The sequence below is a fragment of the Arachis stenosperma genome, chromosome 7, assembly GCF_014773155.1.
Source record: "Arachis stenosperma cultivar V10309 chromosome 7, arast.V10309.gnm1.PFL2, whole genome shotgun sequence".
Taxonomy (NCBI): Eukaryota; Viridiplantae; Streptophyta; class Magnoliopsida; order Fabales; family Fabaceae; genus Arachis; species Arachis stenosperma.
The window spans coordinates 72,403,860-72,421,200 of NC_080383.1; the positions used below are offsets into that span (position 1 = coordinate 72,403,860).

Below are 17,341 nucleotides of genomic sequence, written 5' to 3' on the forward strand. Positions count from 1 at the left end.
TTGACTCTGATTTGAGAGAAGCTCTTCATGCTTCCTCTCCATGGTGACAGAGGGATATCCTTGAGCCTTGAACACAAAGGATTCTTCATTCATTTGAATGATCAGTTCGCCTCTATCAACATCAATCACAGCCTTTGCTGTGGCTAGGAAGGGTCTGCCAAGGATGATGGTTTCATCCATGCACTTCCCAGTCTCTAGGACTATAAAATCAGCAGGGATGTAATGGTTTTCAATCTTCACCAAAACATCCTCTACAAGTCCATGAGCTTGTTTTCTTGAGTTGTCTGCCATCTCTAATGAGATTCTTGCAGCTTGCACCTCAAAGATCCCTAGCTTCTCCATTACAGAGAGAGGCATGAGGTTTACACTTGACCCTAAGTCACACAGAGCCTTCTTGAAGGTCATGGTGCCTATGGTACAAGGTATTGAAAACTTCCCAGGATCTTGTCTCTTTTGAGGTAATTTCTGCTTAGACAAGTCATCCAGTTCTTTGGTGAGCAAAGGAGGTTCATTCTCCCAAGTCTCATTTCCAAATAACTTGTCATTTAGCTTCATGATTGCTCCAAGGTATTTAGCAACTTGCTCTTCAGTGACATACTCATCCTCTTCAGAGGAAGAATACTCATCAGAGCTCATGAAAGGCAGAAGTAGGTCCAATGGAATCTCTATGGTCTCATTTTGAGCCTCAGATTCCCATGGTTCCTCATTGGGGAACTCAGTGGAGGTCAGTGCACGCCCATTGAGGTCTTCCTCAGTGGCGTTCACTGCCTCTCCTTCCTCTCCAAATTCGGCCATGCTGATGGCCTTGCACTCTCCCTTTGGATTTCCTTCTGTATTGCTTGGAAGAGTACTAGGAGGGAGTTCAGTAATTTTCTTGCTCAGCTGTCCCACTTGTGCCTCCAAATTCCTAATGGAGGACTTTGTTTCAGTCATGAAACTTTGAGTGGTTTTGATTAGATCAGAGACCATAGTTGCTAAGTCAGAGGGGTTCTGCTTAGAGTTCTCTGTCTGTTGCTGAGAAGATGATGGAAAAGGCTTGCCATTGCTAAACCTGTTTCTACCACCATTATTGTTGTTAAAACCTTGTTGAGGTCTTTCTTGATTCTTCCATGAGAAATTTGGGTGATTTCTCCATGAAGAATTATAGGTGTTTCCATAGGGTTCTCCTAGGTGATTCACCTCTTCCATTGAAGGGTTCTCAGGATCATAGGCTTCTTCTTCAGATGAAGCATCCTTAGTACTGCTTGGTGCATTTTGCATTCCAGACAGACTTTGAGAAATCAAATTGACTTGTTGAGTCAATATCTTGTTCTGAGTCAATATGGCATTCAGAGCATCAATCTCAAGAACTCCTTTCTTCTGATTAGTCCCATTGTTCACAGGATTCCTTTCAGAAGTGTACATGAATTGGTTATTTGCAACCATTTCAATCAGCTCTTGAGCTTCTGTAGGCGTCTTCTTCAAATGAAGAGATCCTCCAGCAGAGCTATCCAAAGACATCTTGCATAGTTCAGAGAGAGCATCATAGAAAATACCTATGATGCTCCATTCAGAAAGCATGTCAGAAGGACATTTTCTGATCAATTGTTTGTATCTTTCCCAAGCTTCATAGAGGGATTCTCCATCCTTCTGTCTGAAGGTTTGGACTTCCACTCTAAGCTTACTCAATTTTTGAGGTGGAAAGAACTTTGCCAAGAAGGCATTGACTAGCTTTTCCCATGAGTCCAGGCTTTCTTTAGGTTGTGAATCCAACCATGTCCTAGCTCTGTCTCTTACAGCAAAAGGGAATAGCATAAGTCTGTAGACCTCAGGGTCTACCCCATTAGTCTTGACAGTGTCACAGATTTGCAAGAATTCAGCTAAGAACTGATGAGGATCTTCCAATGGAAGTCCATGAAACTTGCAATTCTGTTGCATTAGAGAAACTAATTGAGGCTTAAGCTCAAAGTTGTTTGCTCCAATGGCAGGGATAGAGATGCTTCTCCCATAGAAGTCGGGAGTAGGTGCAGTAAAGTCACCCAGCACCTTCCTTGCATTGTTTGCATTATTGTTGTTTTCGGCTGCCATGTGTGCTTCTCCTTTGAAGATTTCTGTTAGGTCCTCTACAGAGAGTTTTGCCTTAGCTTCTCTTAGCTTTCGCTTCAAGGTCCTTTCAGGTTCAGGGTCAGCTTCAACAAGAATGCCTTTGTCTCTGCTCCTGCTCATATGAAAGAGAAGAGAACAAGAAAATGTGGAATCCTCTATGTCACAGTACAGAGATTCCTTGAGGTGTCAGAAGAACAGAAAAATAGAAGAAAGAGGTAGAAGAATTCGAACTTTAATCAGAGAGAGTTCGAATTGTGCATTGAGAAGGAGTGGTACTCCATAAATAGAAGGATGTGGGAAGAGGGGAAGAGAATTTTCGAAAATTAAGTTAAAGAAATTGAAAACTTTTTGAAAAACACTAATTAATTTTCGAAAATAAGAGTGGGAAAGAAATCAAGTGATTTTTGAAAAAGATTTTGAAATTAGAAGTCAAAAAGATTTGATTGAAAGCTATTTTGAAAAAGATGAGGTCAAGAAGATATGATTGATTTTAAAAATATGTGATTGAGAAAATATGATTTGAAAACAATTTTAAAAAAAGATTTGAAAAAAAATTAATGACTTGCCTAACAAGAAAAGATATGATTCAAACATTAAACCTTTCTCAACAGAAAAGGCAACATACTTGAAATGTTCAATCAAATCATTAATTGTTAGCAAGTATCTTTGAAAAAAGGAAAGAAATTGATTTTGAAAACATTTGATTGAAAAGATATGATTTGAAAAAGATTTGATTTTGAAAAACTTTGAAAACTTGAAAAAAAATTGATTTGAAAACAAAATTCTCCCCCTTGTGCCATCCTGGCGTTAAACGCCCAGAATGGTATCCATTCTGGCGTTTAACGCCCAAAATGCTACCTTTTTGGGCGTTAAACGCCCAACCAGGTACCCTGGCTGGCGTTTAAACGCAAGTCTGTCCTTCTTCACTGGGCGTTTTAAACGCCCAGCTTTTTCTGTGTAATTCCTCTGCTGCATGTTCTGAATCTTCAGTTCCCTGTACTATTGACTTGAAAATAGAACCAAGATCAAATAAACAATGCATGCAAGACACCAAACTTAAAATTAGACACTAGACTTAAACAAGAAACATAAAATATTTTTGGTTTTTATGATTTTAAAATTTTTTTTGTGCTTTTTTTGAAAATTGTATGGAAATAGAAAATAAAAGTTTCAGAATTCTTAATTCGGATTCCAGGAATCATTGCAATGCTAGTCTAAGACTCCGGTCCAGGAATTAGACATGGCTTCACAGCCAGCCAAGCTTTCAAAGAAAGCTTCGGTCCAAAACACTAGACATGGCCAATGGCCAGCCAAGCCTTAGCAGATCATTGCTCCAATAGCAAGATTGATAGAAATCAACAAGCTCTTGTGATGATTAGTTGAAACCTCGGTCCAATAAGATTAGACATGGCATTTCAGCCAGCCAGACTTCAACAGATCATCATGAAACACTAGAATTCATTCTTAAGAACTCTGAAAAAAAATACCTAATCTAAGCAACAAGATGAACCGTCAGTTGTCCATACACAGAACAATCCCCGGCAACGGCGCCAAAAACTTGGTGCGCAAAATTGTGATCACTACAAAACTTCGCACAACTAACCAGCAAGTGCACTGGGTCGTCCAAGTAATAAACCTTACGCGAGTAAGGGTCGATCCCACGGAGATTGTTGGTATGAAGCAAGCTATGGTCACCTTGTAAATCTTAGTCAGGCAGACTCAAATGGGTATAGTGATATACGAATAAAGCATAAAGATAAAGATAGAGGTACTTATGTAATTCATTGGTAGGAACTTCAGATAAGCGTATGAAGATGCCTTCCCTTCCGTCTCTCTGCTTTCCTACTGTCTTCATCCAATCCTTCTTACTCCTTTCCATGGCAAGCTTATGTAGGGTTTCACCGTTGTCAGTGGCTACCTCCCATCCTCTCAGTGAAAATGTTTCTATGCTCTGTCACAGCATATGGCTAATCAGTTGTTGGTTCTCGGTCAGGCCGGAATAGAATCCAGTGATTCTTTTGCGTCTGTCACTAACGCCCCACCTGCTAGGAGTTTGAAGCACGTCACAGTCATTCAATCATTGAATCCTACTCAGAATACCACAGACAAGGTTAGACCTTCCGGATTCTCTTGAATGCCGCCATCAGTTCTCGCCTATACCACGAAGACTCTGATCTCACGGAATGGCTGGCTCATTTGTCAGGCGAGCACTCGGTTGTCAGGCGATCAACCATGCATCGTGTATCAGGAATCCAAGAGATAAACACTAGAGCCTTGTTTGCTTGTAGAACAGAAGTGGTTGTCAGTCACCTTGTTCATAAGTGAGAATGATGATGAGTGTCACGGATCATCACATTCATCAAGTTGAAGAACAAGTGATATCTTGGAATAAGAACAAGCGGAATTGAATAGAAGAACAATAGTAATTGCATTAATACTCGAGGTACAGCAGAGCTCCACACCTTAATCTATGGTGTGTAGAAACTCCACCGTTGAAAATACATAAGAACAAGGTCTAGGCATGGCCGAATGGCCAGCCTCCCAAAGAGGGTTCAATCATCAAAGCATGATCAAAAGCTCTCTAATACAATAGCAAAAGGTCCTACTTATAGAAAACTAGTAGCCTAAGGTTTACAGAGATGAGTAAATGACATAAAAATCCACTTCCGGGCCCACTTGGTGTGTGCTTGGGCTGAGCAATGAAGACATTTTGTGTAGAGACTCTTCTTGGAGTTAAACGCCAGCTTTTATGCCAGTTTGGGCGTTTAACTCCCATTTAGGTGCCAGTTCCGGCGTTTAACGCTGGAATTTCTGAGGGTAACTTTGAACGCCAGTTTGGGCCATCAAATCTTGGGCAAAGTATGGACTATCATATATTGCTGAAAAGCCCAGGATGTCTACTTTCCAACGCCGTTGAGAGCGCGCCAATTGGGCTTCTGTAGCTCCAGAAAATCCACTTCCAGTGCAGGGAGGTCAGAATCCAACAGCATCTGCAGTCCTTTTCAGTCTCTGGATCAGATTTTTGCTCAGGTCCCTCAATTTCAGCCAGAAAATACCTGAAATCACAGAAAAACACACAAACTCATAGTAAAGTCCAGAAAAGTGAATTTTAACTAAAAACTAATAAAAATATACTAAGAACTCAACTAAAACTACTAAAAATATACTAAAAACAATGCCAAAAAGGGTACAAATTATCCGCTCATCAATCCTTCTTTGACATCCACTGGGATCATTGCCTCCATTCTGTAAGCCCGTCGGAAAGGTAATTTCCTGGTCGTGGATTGTGGGGTTGTCCAATATGCCCATAGGACTTGTGGGAGCTCTTTAGCCCAGGCTTCCTTTGCATCCTGTAATCTCCATTTTAGCCCGGCTAATATGACTTTATTGGCAGCTTCTGCCTGTCCATTAGCCTAGGGGTGTTCTACAAATGTGAATAGGTGCTTTATTTTTAAGTTGGCCACCAATTTTCTAAAGCATGCGTCTGTGAATTGAGTGTCATTGTCTGTGGTGATGGAGTAAGGAACCCCAAACCTTGCGACAATGTTTTTATATAGGAATTTTTGACTTCTTTGAGCGGTGGCATTAGCTAGGGGCTCTAATTCTATCTACTTCGTGAAATAGTCTACCCCTAAAATGAGGAACTTGACATGTCCCGATCCTTGGGGGAAGGGCCCGAAGAGATCGAGTCCCCATTTTGCAAATGGCCAAGGTGATGTTACACTGATGAGTTCCTCTGGTGGGGGCGATGTGGAAATTAGCATGTCTCTGACATGGTGGACATGTCTTTACGAACTCTGTTGCTTCCTTTTGCAAAGTCGGCCAAAAGAATCTGGCTCGGAGTACTTTTTTTGCGAGATCTCGTGCTCTGAGATGGTTGCCACAGATGCCACTATGTACTTCTTCTAAAACTTCTTTTGCGTTGGAGGTTGGCACACATTTTAACAGTGGTGTTGAAATCCCGCTCTTGTACAAAGTATTGTTTATGATGGTTGGTGCACGAGATTGTGATCATCAATGGCGCCATCAACATGGTACGCTCATTGCAATCTCAACTCTCTATCACAACTCCGCACAACTAACCAGCAAGTGCACTGGGTCGTCCAAGTAATAAACCTTACGCGAGTAAGGGTCGATCCCACGGAGATTGTTGGTATGAAGCAAGCTATGGTCACCTTGTAAATCTTAGTCAGGCAGACTCAAATGGGTATAGATGATGAATAAAACATAAAGATAAAGATAGAGATACTTATGTAATTCATTGGTAGGAATTTCAGATAAGCGTATGAAGATGCTTGGTCCCTTCCGTCTCTCTGCTTTCCTACTGTCTTCATCCAATCCTTCTTACTCCTTTCCATGGCAAGCTTATGCAAGGGTTTCACCGTTGTCAGTGGCGACCTCCCATCCTCTCAGTGGAAATGTTCAACGCACCCTGTCACGGCACGGCTATCCATCTGTCGGTTCTCGATGAGGCCGGAATAGAATCCAGTGATTCTTTTGCGTCTGTCACTAACGCCCCGCCCTCAGGAGTTTGAAGCACGTCATAGTCATTCAATCATTGAATCCTACTCAGAATACCACAGACAAGGTTAGACCTTTCGGATTCTCTTGAATGCCGCCATCAGTTCTTGCCTATACCACGAAGACTCTGATCTCACGGAATGGCTGGCTCGGTTGTCAGGCGAGCGCTCGGTTGTCAGGCGATCAACCATGCATCGTGTATCAGGAATCCAAGAGATATTCACCCAATCTAAGGTAGAACGGAGGTGGTTGTCAGTCACACGTTCATAGGTGAGAATGATGATGAGTGTCACGGATCATCACATTCATCAAGTTGAAGAACAAGTGATATCTTGGAATAAGAACAAGCGGAATTGAATAGAAGAACAATAGTAATTGCATTAATACTCGAGGTACAGCAGAGCTCCACACCTTAATCTATGGTGTGTAGAAACTCCACCGTTGAAAATACATAAGAACAAGGTCTAGGCATGGCCGTGAGGCCAGCCTCCCAAAGAGGGTTCAATCATAAAAACATGATCAAAAGGTTCTTAGATTGAAAGATGAAAATACAATAGTAAAAGGTCCTACTTATAGGGAACTAGTAGCCTAAGGATTACAAAGATGAGTAAATGACATAAAAATCCACTTCCGGGCCCACTTGATGTGTGCTTGGGCTGAGCAATGAAGCATTTTTCATGTAGAGACTCTTCTTGGAGTTAAACGCCAGCTTTTGTGCCAGTTTGGGCGTTTAACTCCCACTTTGGTGCCAGTTCCGGCGTTTAACGCTGGGAAATCTGAAGGTGACTTTGAACGCCGGTTTGGGCCATCAAATCTTGGGCAAAGTATGAACTATCATATATTTCTGGAAAGCCCAGGATGTCTACTTTCCAACGCCGTTGAGAGCGCGCCAATTGGGCTTCTGTAGCTCCAGAAAATCCACTTCGAGTGCAGGGAGGTCAGAATCCAACAGCATCTGCAGTCCTTTTCAGTCTCTGAATCAGATTTTTGCTCAGGTCCCTCAATTTCAGCCAGAAAATACCTGAAATCACAGAAAAACACACAAACTCATAGTAAAGTCCAGAAAAGTGAATTTTAACTAAAAACTAATAAAAATATACTAAAAACTAACTAAATCATACTAAAAACATACTAAAAACAATGCCAAAAAGCGTACAAATTATCCGCTCATCACAACACCAAACTTAAATTGTTGCTTGTCCCCAAGCAACTGAAAATCAAATAAGATAAAAAGAAGAGAATATGCAATAAATTCCAAAAACATCTATGAAGATCAGTATTAATTAGATGAGCGGGGCTTTTAGCTTTTTGCCTCTGAACAGTTTTGGCATCTCACTCTATCCTTTGAAACTCAGAATGATTGGCTTCTTTAGGAACTCAGAATCCAGATAGTGTTATTGATTCTCCTAGCTAAGTATGATGATTCTTGAACACAGCTACTTATTGAGTCTTGGCTGTGGCCCAAAGCACTCTGTCTTCCAGTATTACCACCGGATACATACATGCCACAGACACATAATTGGGTGAACCTTTTCAGATTGTGACTCAGCTTTGCTAGAGTCCCCAACTAGAGGTGTCCAGGGTTCTTAAGCACACTCTTTTTGCCTTGGATCACAACTTTATTTCTTTCTTTTTTTCTTTCTTTTTCTCTTTCTTTTTTTTTTCATTTTTCTCCCTTTTTTTTTGTATTCACTGCTTTTTCTTGCTTCAAGAATCATTTTTATGATTTTTCAGATCCTCAGTAACATGTCTCCTTTTTCATCATTCTTTCAAGAGCCAACATTCATGAACCACAAATTCAAAAGACATATGCACTGTTTAAGCATACATTCAGAAAACAAAAGTGTTGCCACCACATCAAAATAATTAAACTGTTATAAAATTCAAAATTCATGCAATTCTTATCTTTTTCAATTAAGAACATTTTTCATTTAAGAGAGGTGATGGATTCATAGGACATTCATAACTTTTAGGCATAGACACTAATGATCACAAGACACAAACATAGATAAACATAAGCACTAAAATTCGAAAAACAGGAAAATAAAGAACAAGGAGATTAAAGAACGGGTCCACCTTAGTGATGGCGGCTTGTTCTTCCTCTTGAAGGTCTTATGGAGTGCTTGAGCTCCTCAATGTCTCTTCCTTGTCTTTGTTGCTCCTCTCTCATGATTCTTTGATCCTCTCTAATTTCATGGAGGAGGATGGAGTGTTCTTGGTGCTCCACCCTTAGTTGTACCATGTTGGAACTCAGTTCTCCTAGGGAGGTGTTGATTCGCTCCCAATAGTCTTGTGGAGGAAAGTGCATCCCTTGAGGTATCTCAGGGATTTCATGATGAGTGGGGTCTCTTGTTTGCTCCATCCTTTTCTTAGTGATGGGCTTGTCCTCATCAATGAGGATGTCTCCTTTTATGTCAACTCCAACTGAATAACAGAGGTGACAAATGAGGACTTGAGGTTATACCTTCTCAGTTGAACCGACATCCCTCTTGAATCTCTCTTCCATTGAGCGCCCTCTTCACAAATGTCTATGAGGACTTGGTCCAATCTTTGATCAAAGTTGACCCTTCTTCATGGCCACAACTTCATAGAAGTGGTCTTGATGCACCCTTGAGATGAATCTTTCCATCTCCCATGACTCGGAGGTGGAAGCTTTTGCCTTCCCTTTCCTCTTTCTAGAGGTTTCTCCGGCCTTGGATGCTATAAATGGTTATGGAAAAACAAAAAACAATGCTTTTACCACACCAAACTTAAAAGGTTTGCTCGTCCTCGAGCAAAAGAAGAAAGAATAGAGGAGAAGAAGAAGAAATGAGGAAGAAGGGAATGGCTTTGTGTTCGGCCAAAGAGGGGGAGAAGTGGTGTTTAGGTTGTGTGAAAATGAAGGGGTGAAGAAGGGTTTATATAGGAGAGGGGGGGCTCATGGTTCGGTCATGTATGGGTGGGTTTGGGAGGGAAAGTGGTTTGAATTTGAAGGGTGAGGTAGGTGGGGTTTTATGAAGGATGGATGTGAGTGGTGAAGAGAAGATGGGATTTGATAGGTGAAGGGTTTTTGGGGAAGAGGTATTGAGGTGATTGGTGAATGGGTGAAGAAGAGAGAGAGTGGTGGGGTTGGTGGGGATCCTGTGGGGTCCACAGATCCTGAGGTGTCAAGGAAAAGTCATCCCTGCACCAAATGGCATGCAAAATTGCGTTTTTAGCCAATTCTGGCGTTAAACGCCGGGCTGGTGCCCATTTCTGGCGTTTAACGCCAGGTTCTTGCCCTTTCCTAGCGTTAAACGCCCAGAATGGTGCCAGACTGGGCGTTAAACGCCCATCTGCTAGCCTTACTGGCGTTTAAACGCTAGTAGGTTCTTCCTCCAGGGTGTGCTATTTTTCTTCCTGTTTTTCATTCTGTTTTTGCTTTTTCAATTGATTTTGTGACTTCTCATGATCATCAACCTATAGAAAACATAAAATAACAAAGAAAAATATATAAAATATAACATTGGGTTGCCTCCCAACAAGCGCTTCTTTAATGTCAGTAGCTTGACAGATGGCTCTCATGGAGCCTCACATTTTCTCAGAGCAATGTTGGAACCTCCCAACACCAAACTTAGAGTTTGAATGTGGGGGTTCAACACCAAACTTAGAGTTTGGTTGTGGCCTCCCAACACCAAACTTAGAGTTTGACTGTGGGGGCTCTGTTTGACTCTGATTTGAGAGAAGCTCTTCATGCTTCCTCTCCATGGTGACAGAGGGATATCCTTGAGCCTTAAACACAAAGGATTCTTCATTCACTTGAATGATCAGTTCACCTCCATCAACATCAATCACAGCCTTTGCTGTGGCTAGGAAGGGTCTGCCAAGGATGATGGATTCATCCATGCACTTCCCAGTCTCTAGGACTATGAAATCAGCAGGGATGTAATGGTCTTCAATCTTCACCAAAACATCCTCTACAAGTCCATAAGCTTGTTTTCTTGAATTGTCTGCCATCTCTAGTGAGATTCTTGCAGCTTGCACCTCAAAGATCCCTAGCTTCTCCATTACAGAGAGAGGCATGAGGTTTACACTTGACCCTAAGTCACACAGAGCCTTCTTGAAGGTCATGGTGCCTATGGTACAAGGTATGGAGAACTTCCCAGGGTCCTGCCTCTTTTGAGGTAATTTCTGCCTAGACAAGTCATCCAATTCTTTGGTGAGCAAAGGGGGTTCATCCTCCCAAGTCTCATTTCCAAATAGCTTGTCATTTAGCTTCATGATTGCTCCAAGGTATTTAGCAACTTGCTCTTCAGTGACATACTCATCCTCTTCAAAGGAGGAATACTCATCAGAGCTCATGAAAGGCAGAAGCAAGTCCAATGGAATCTCTATGGTCTCATTTTGAGCCTCAGATTCTCATTGTTCCTCATTGGGGAACTCAGTGGAGGCCAGTGGATGTCCATTGAGGTCTTCCTCAGTGGCGTTCACTGCCTCTCCTTCCTCTCCAAATTCGGCCATGTTGATGGCCTTGCACTCTCCTTTTGGATTTTCTTCTGTATTGCTTGGGAGAGTACTAGGAGGGAGTTCAGTAACTTTCTTGCTCAGCTGTCCCACTTGTGCCTCCAAATTCCTAATGGAGGACCTTGTTTCAGTCATGAAACTTTGAGTGGTTTTGATTAGATCAGAGACCATGGTTGCTAAGTCAGAGGGGTTCTGCTTAGAATTTTCTGTCTGTTGCTGAGAAGATGGTGGAAAAGGTTTGCCATTGCTAAACCTGTTTTTTCCACCATTATTGTTGTTGAAACCTTGTTGAGGTCTTTGTTGATCCTTCCATGAGAAATTTGGATGATTTCTCCATGAAGAATTATAGGTGTTTCCATAGGGTTCTCCTATGTAATTCACCTCTTCCATTGAAGGGTTCTCAGGATCATAAGCTTCTTCTTCAGATGAAGCATCCTTAGTACTGCTTGGTGCATCTTGCATTCCAGACAGACTTTGAGAAATCAAATTGACTTGTTGAGTCAATATCTTGTTCTGAGCCAGAATGGCATTCAGAGTATCAATCTCAAGAACTCCTTTCTTCTGATTAGTCCCATTGTTCACAGGATTCCTTTCAGAAGTGTACATGAATTGGTTATTTGCAACCATTTCAATTAGTTCTTGAGCTTCTGTAGGCGTCTTCTTCAGATGAAGAGATCCTCCAGCAGAGCTATCCAAAGACATCTTGGATAGTTCAGAGAGACCATCATAGAAAATACATATGATGCTCCATTCAGAAAGCATGTCAGAAGGACATTTTCTGATCAATTGTTTGTATCTTTCCCAAGCTTCATAGAGGGATTCTCCATCTTTCTGTCTGAAGGTTTGGACTTCCACTCTAAGCTTACTCAATTTTTGAGGTGGAAAGAACTTTGCCAAGAAGGCATTGACTAGCTTTTCCCATGAGTCCAGGCTTTCTTTAGGTTGTGAGTCCAACCATGTTCTAGCTCTGTCTCTTACAGCAAAAGGGAATAGCATAAGTCTGTAGACCTCAGGGTCAACCCCATTAGTCTTGACAGTGTCATAGATTTGTAAGAATTCAGCTAAGAACTGATGAGGATCTTCCAATGGAAGTCCATGGAACTTGCAATTCTGTTGCATTAGAGAAACTAATTGAGGCTTAAGCTCAAAGTTGTTTGCTCCAATGGCAGGGATAGAGATGCTTCTCCCAAAGAAGTCGGGAGTAGGTGCAGTAAAGTCACCCAGTACCTTCCTTGCATTGTTTGCATTGTTGTTGTTTTTGGCTGCCATGTCTTCTTCTTTGAAGATTTCTGTTAGGTCCTCTACAGAGAGTTGTGCCTTAGCTTCTCTTAGCTTTCGCTTCAAGGTCCTTTCAGGTTCAGGGTCAGCTTCAACAAGAATGCTTTTGTCTTTGTTCTTGCTCATATGAAAGAGAAGAGAACAAGAAGGTGTGGAATTCTCTATGTCACAGTATAGAGATTCCTTGAGGTGTCAGAGGAAAAGAAAAATAGAAGGAAGAGGTAGAAGAATTCGAACTTAGTCAGATAGAGTTCGAATTGTGCATTGAGAAGGAGTGATACTCCATAAATAGAAGGATGTGAGAAAGAGGGGAAAAAAATTTTTTCGAAAATTATTTTAAAAAAAAATTTAAAAACATTTTGAAAAACTTTAATTGATTTTCGAAAACTAAGAGTGGGAAAGAAACCAAGTGATTTTTGAAAAAGAATTTAAAATTAGAAATAAAAAAGATTTGATTGAAAACTATTTTGAAAAAGATGTGATTAAAAAGATATGATTGAAAAGTTATGGTTTAAAAAAGATATGATTGAAAAGATATGATTTGAAAACAATTTAAAAAAAAGATTTGATTTTAAAATTAATGACTTGCCTAACAAGAAAAGATATGATTCGAACATTAAACCTTCCTCAACAGAAAGGGCAACATACTTGAAATGTTGAATCAAATCATTAATTGTTAGCAAGTATCTTTGAAAAAGGAAAGAAATTGATTTTGAAAAAGATTTGATTGAAAAGATATGATTTGAAAAAGATTTTATTTTGAAAAACTTTGAAAACTTGAAAAAAATCTGAATTAAAAACAGAATCTTCCCTCTTGTGCCATCCTGGCGTTAAACGCCCAGAATGGTGCACATTCTGGCATTTAACGCCCAATGCACTACCTTTTTGGACATTAAACGCCCAACCAGGCACCCTGGCTGGCGTTTAAACGCCAGTCTGTCCTTCTTCACTGGGCGTTTTGAACGCCCAGCTTTTTCTGTGTAATTCCTCTGCTGCATGTACTGAATCTTCAGTTCCCTGTACTATTGACTTGAAAATCGAACCAAGATCAAATAAACAATGCATTCAAGACACAAAACTTAAAATTAGACACTGGACTCAACAAGAAACATAAAATATTTTTGGTTTTTATGATTTTGTAATTTTTTTGTGCTTTTTTCGAAAATTATATAAAAGTAGAAAATAAAGGTTTCAGAATTCTTAATTTGGATTCCAGGAATCATTGCAATGCTAGTCTAAGACTCCGGTCCAGGAATTAGACATGGCTTCACAGCCAGCCAAGCTTTCAAAGAAAGCTTCGGTCCAAAACACTAGACATGGCCAATGGCCAGCCAAGCCTTAGCAGATCATTGCTCCAATAACAAGATTGATAGAGATCAACAAGCTCTTGTGATGATCAGTTGAGACCTCGGTCCAATAAGATTAGACATGGCTTCTCAGCCAGCCAGACTTCAGCAGATCATCATGAAACTCTAGAACTCATTCTTAAGAACTCTGAAAAAAAAATACCTAATCTAAGCAACAAGATGAACCGTCAGTTGTCCATACTCGAAACAATCCCCGGCAACGGCGCCAAAAACTTGGTGCACGAGATTGTGATCATCAATGGCGCCATCAACATGGTACGCTCATTGCAATCTCAACTCTCTATCACAACTCCGCACAACTAACCAGCAAGTGCACTGGGTCGTCCAAGTAATAAACCTTACGCGAGTAAGGGTCGATCCCACGGAGATTGTTGGTATGAAGCAAGCTATGGTCACCTTGTAAATCTTAGTCAGGCAGACTCAAATGGGTATAGATGATGAATAAAACATAAAGATAAAGATAGAGATACTTATGTAATTCATTGGTAGGAATTTCAGATAAGCGTATGAAGATGCTTGGTCCCTTCCGTCTCTTTGCTTTCCTACTGTCTTCATCCAATCCTTCTTACTCCTTTCCATGGCAAGCTTATGCAAGGGTTTCACCGTTGTCAGTGGCGACCTCCCATCCTCTCAGTGGAAATGTTCAACGCACCCTGTCACGGCACGGCTATCCATCTGTCGGTTCTCGATCAGGCCGGAATAGAATCCAGTGATTCTTTTGCGTCTGTCACTAATGCCCCGCCCTCAGGAGTTTGAAGCACGTCACAGTCATTCAATCATTGAATCCTACTCAGAATACCACAGACAAGGTTAGACCTTTCGGATTCTCTTGAATGCCGCCATCAGTTCTTGCCTATACCACGAAGACTCTGATCTCACGGAATGGTTGGCTCGGTTGTCAGGCGAGTGCTCGGTTGTCAGGCGATCAACCATGCATCGTGTATCAGGAATCCAAGAGATATTCACCCAATCTAAGGTAGAACGGAGGTGGTTGTCAGTCACACGTTCATAGGTGAGAATGATGATGAGTGTCATGGATCATCACATTCATCAAGTTGAAGAACAAGTGATATCTTGGAATAAGAACAAGCGGAATTGAATAGAAGAACAATAGTAATTGCATTAATACTCGAGGTACAGCAGAGCTCCACACCTTAATCTATGGTGTGTAGGAACTCCACCGTTGAAAATACATAAGAACAAGGTCTAGGCATGGCCGTGAGGCCAGCCTCCCAAAGAGGGTTCAATCATAAAAACATGATCAAAAGCTCTTCGAATACAATAGTAAAAGGTCCTATATATAGAGAACTAGTAGCCTAGGGTGTACAGAGATGAGTAAATGACATAAAAATCCACTTCCGGGCCCACTTGGTGTGTGCTTGGGCTGAGCAATGAAGCATTTTCGTGTAGAGACTCTTCTTGGAGTTAAACGCCAGCTTTTGTGCCAGTTTGGGAGTTTAACTCCCATTTTGGTGCCAGTTCCGGCGTTTAACGCTGGAAATTCTGAAGGTAACTTTGAACGCCGGTTTGGGCCATCAAATCTTGGGCAAAGTATGGACTATCATATATTGCTGGAAAGCCCAGGATGTCTACTTTCCAACGCCGTTGAGAGCGCGCCAATTAGGCTTCTGTAGCTCCAGAAAATCTACTTCGAGTGCAGGGAGGTCAGAATCCAACAGCATCTGTAGTCCTTTTCAGTCTCTGAATCAGATTTTTGCTCAGGTCCCTCAATTTCAGCCAGAAAATACCTGAAATCACAGAAAAACACACAAACTCATAGTAAAGTCCAGAAAAGTGAATTTTAACTAAAAACTAATAAAAATATACTAAAAACTAACTAAATCATACTAAAAACAATGCCAAAAAGCGTACAAATTATCCGCTCATCAATGGTGTAGTATTGTGCCTCCCGTTTTAGTCACTTTGCCTCCTTCTTATATGTAGGGAGTGTTTCTATTTTGAGCTAGTTAATTATGGGAGTCATCCATCCTTGGTCCAGACTTGTTATGGCTATGACCTTTTCTTCTTCCAAGATTGAAGGGTTCTGTAGTATTTCATGGATGAGGCTTCTATTGTTTTCCCTTGGTTTGGTGCTGGCTAGTTTTGAGAGTACATCAGCTCGAGCATTCTGTTCCCGAGGTATGTGGCGGACCTCATATTCCCCGAGTTATCCAAGCTGTTCCCTGGTATTGTCCAAGTATTTTTTCATGGTAGTATCCTTAGCTGGGTAGCTCCCTGCTATTTGTGAGGTGACTACTTGTGAGTTGCTGAAAGTCGAGAGTTTTCTTCTATGTTGATGTACTTCTCAGCTCGTTCTTGCACTTCATTCAGAGATGTTGGATGTTTCTTTAATATGGAGTGACTAAAAGGTCCTTCTCGTAGGCCATTGATGAGACCCATAATGGCTGCTTCCGATGGTAGGCTTTGTATGTCCAGGCATGCTTTGTTGAATCTCTCTATGTAGCTGTGAAGACTCTCCCGATCTCCTTGCTTGATTCCTAATAGGCTTGGGGCACGTTTGGCTTTGTCCTTCTGGATGGAAAATCGGGCAAGAAATTTCTTACCTAGGTCATCAAAACTTGCGATGGATCTGGGGGGCAAAGAGTCGAACCACTTATTGCTATCTTTGTTAGTATTGTTGGGAAGGCTTTGCATCGAATAGCGTCCGAGGCGTCGGTGAGATACATTCTGCTTCTGAAATTGTTGAGATGATGGCTTGGATCCGATGTACCATCATATGGAGTCATGTCGGGAGCTTTGAAGTCCTTTGGAACTTTAGTTTTCATAATTTATTTAGTGAATGGATCATGATCCTTGTGGGAGCTGCTTTCGAGATCGGGGGGGATGGTTTTTGTTTTAAGGTCGGCTTCAAACTTTAGGAGCTTGTCCTCTAACTCTCAGCATCGCCTAGTTTCCCTTTGGAGATCCTTCTCGGCTTCCCGTTGATGCTCGGCCTCTTCTTCGAGCTGTTTGAAGCGATTTTGTTGAGCTTGAAGCGCCTCTATGATTTATGTACTTGGCGATTTCATGTCTTTATTTGGCTGAGAAGTATCGTTTGTGTGATGTCCATGTTTTTCTGCGGCATTCTGTCTTCTAAATTAAAGTTGTGGTCGTTGTCAAGGTTGTCCGCTATAATGATGGGATGACTTTCCAGGCTCCCCGGCAACAGCGCCAATGTTCCGAGGGTTACCTGAAACTTTAGGTCGATCTTGGATGAGATCTTCTGTACTGGTCAGAGCTGCCGTGTCTGACTTGTTGTACTTGGTGGTGGTGCTGATCCTTCGTTACCGGAGGGTGGTGGTACCTGCAAGGGACTCCGATGCTTAAGTTAGCAAAGGTATTAAGCAGGTTTTTAGTAGAATCAGAGTATGAGTTATACCTGGGTGCTCCAGTAAATTTATAATGTTGTAGAGTGACCTTTTCTGGAGATAAGATAGTTATCTTATCTTATCTTTGAGTGGAGTTATCTTTATCTTTAAGGGAACCGCCCTTATCTTTCTAGGCTTGGGCTGCCTTTGGACTTGGGTCGTGTTCCTCTATTTGGGCCCTTTTTGGGCTCCTCTGGTGATTTGGCCGATCTCTTTGAGAAGAGATTGGGTAGTCCTGTC

At 41.5% G+C, this 17,341-nt stretch overlaps 1 protein-coding gene and 2 non-coding genes across 3 annotated transcripts; 2 read left to right on the forward strand and 1 right to left on the reverse strand.

The window, feature by feature from the left end:
* Nucleotides 1–1,554: 1,554 nt before the first annotated feature.
* On the forward strand, nucleotides 1,555–1,662 carry LOC130942898 (small nucleolar RNA R71). The gene has a single exon (XR_009071445.1). It is a non-coding gene; the product is annotated as a small nucleolar RNA R71 (small nucleolar RNA).
* A 10,182-nt stretch (nucleotides 1,663–11,844) lies between these two features.
* On the forward strand, nucleotides 11,845–11,952 carry LOC130942928 (small nucleolar RNA R71). The gene has a single exon (XR_009071473.1). It is a non-coding gene; the product is annotated as a small nucleolar RNA R71 (small nucleolar RNA).
* Nucleotides 11,953–15,986: 4,034 nt separating this feature from the next.
* LOC130939921 (uncharacterized) lies at nucleotides 15,987–16,388 on the reverse strand. The gene has a single exon (XM_057867986.1). The coding sequence runs from the start codon at nucleotides 16,386–16,388 to the stop codon at nucleotides 15,987–15,989; it is 402 nt and encodes a 133-aa protein (XP_057723969.1).
* Nucleotides 16,389–17,341: the final 953 nt, after the last annotated feature.

Coding starts and splice junctions, on each gene's coding strand:
- LOC130939921 (XM_057867986.1), bottom strand. CDS start 16,388: ATGCAAAGCCTTCCCAACAATACTAACAAAGATAGCAATAAGTGGTTC.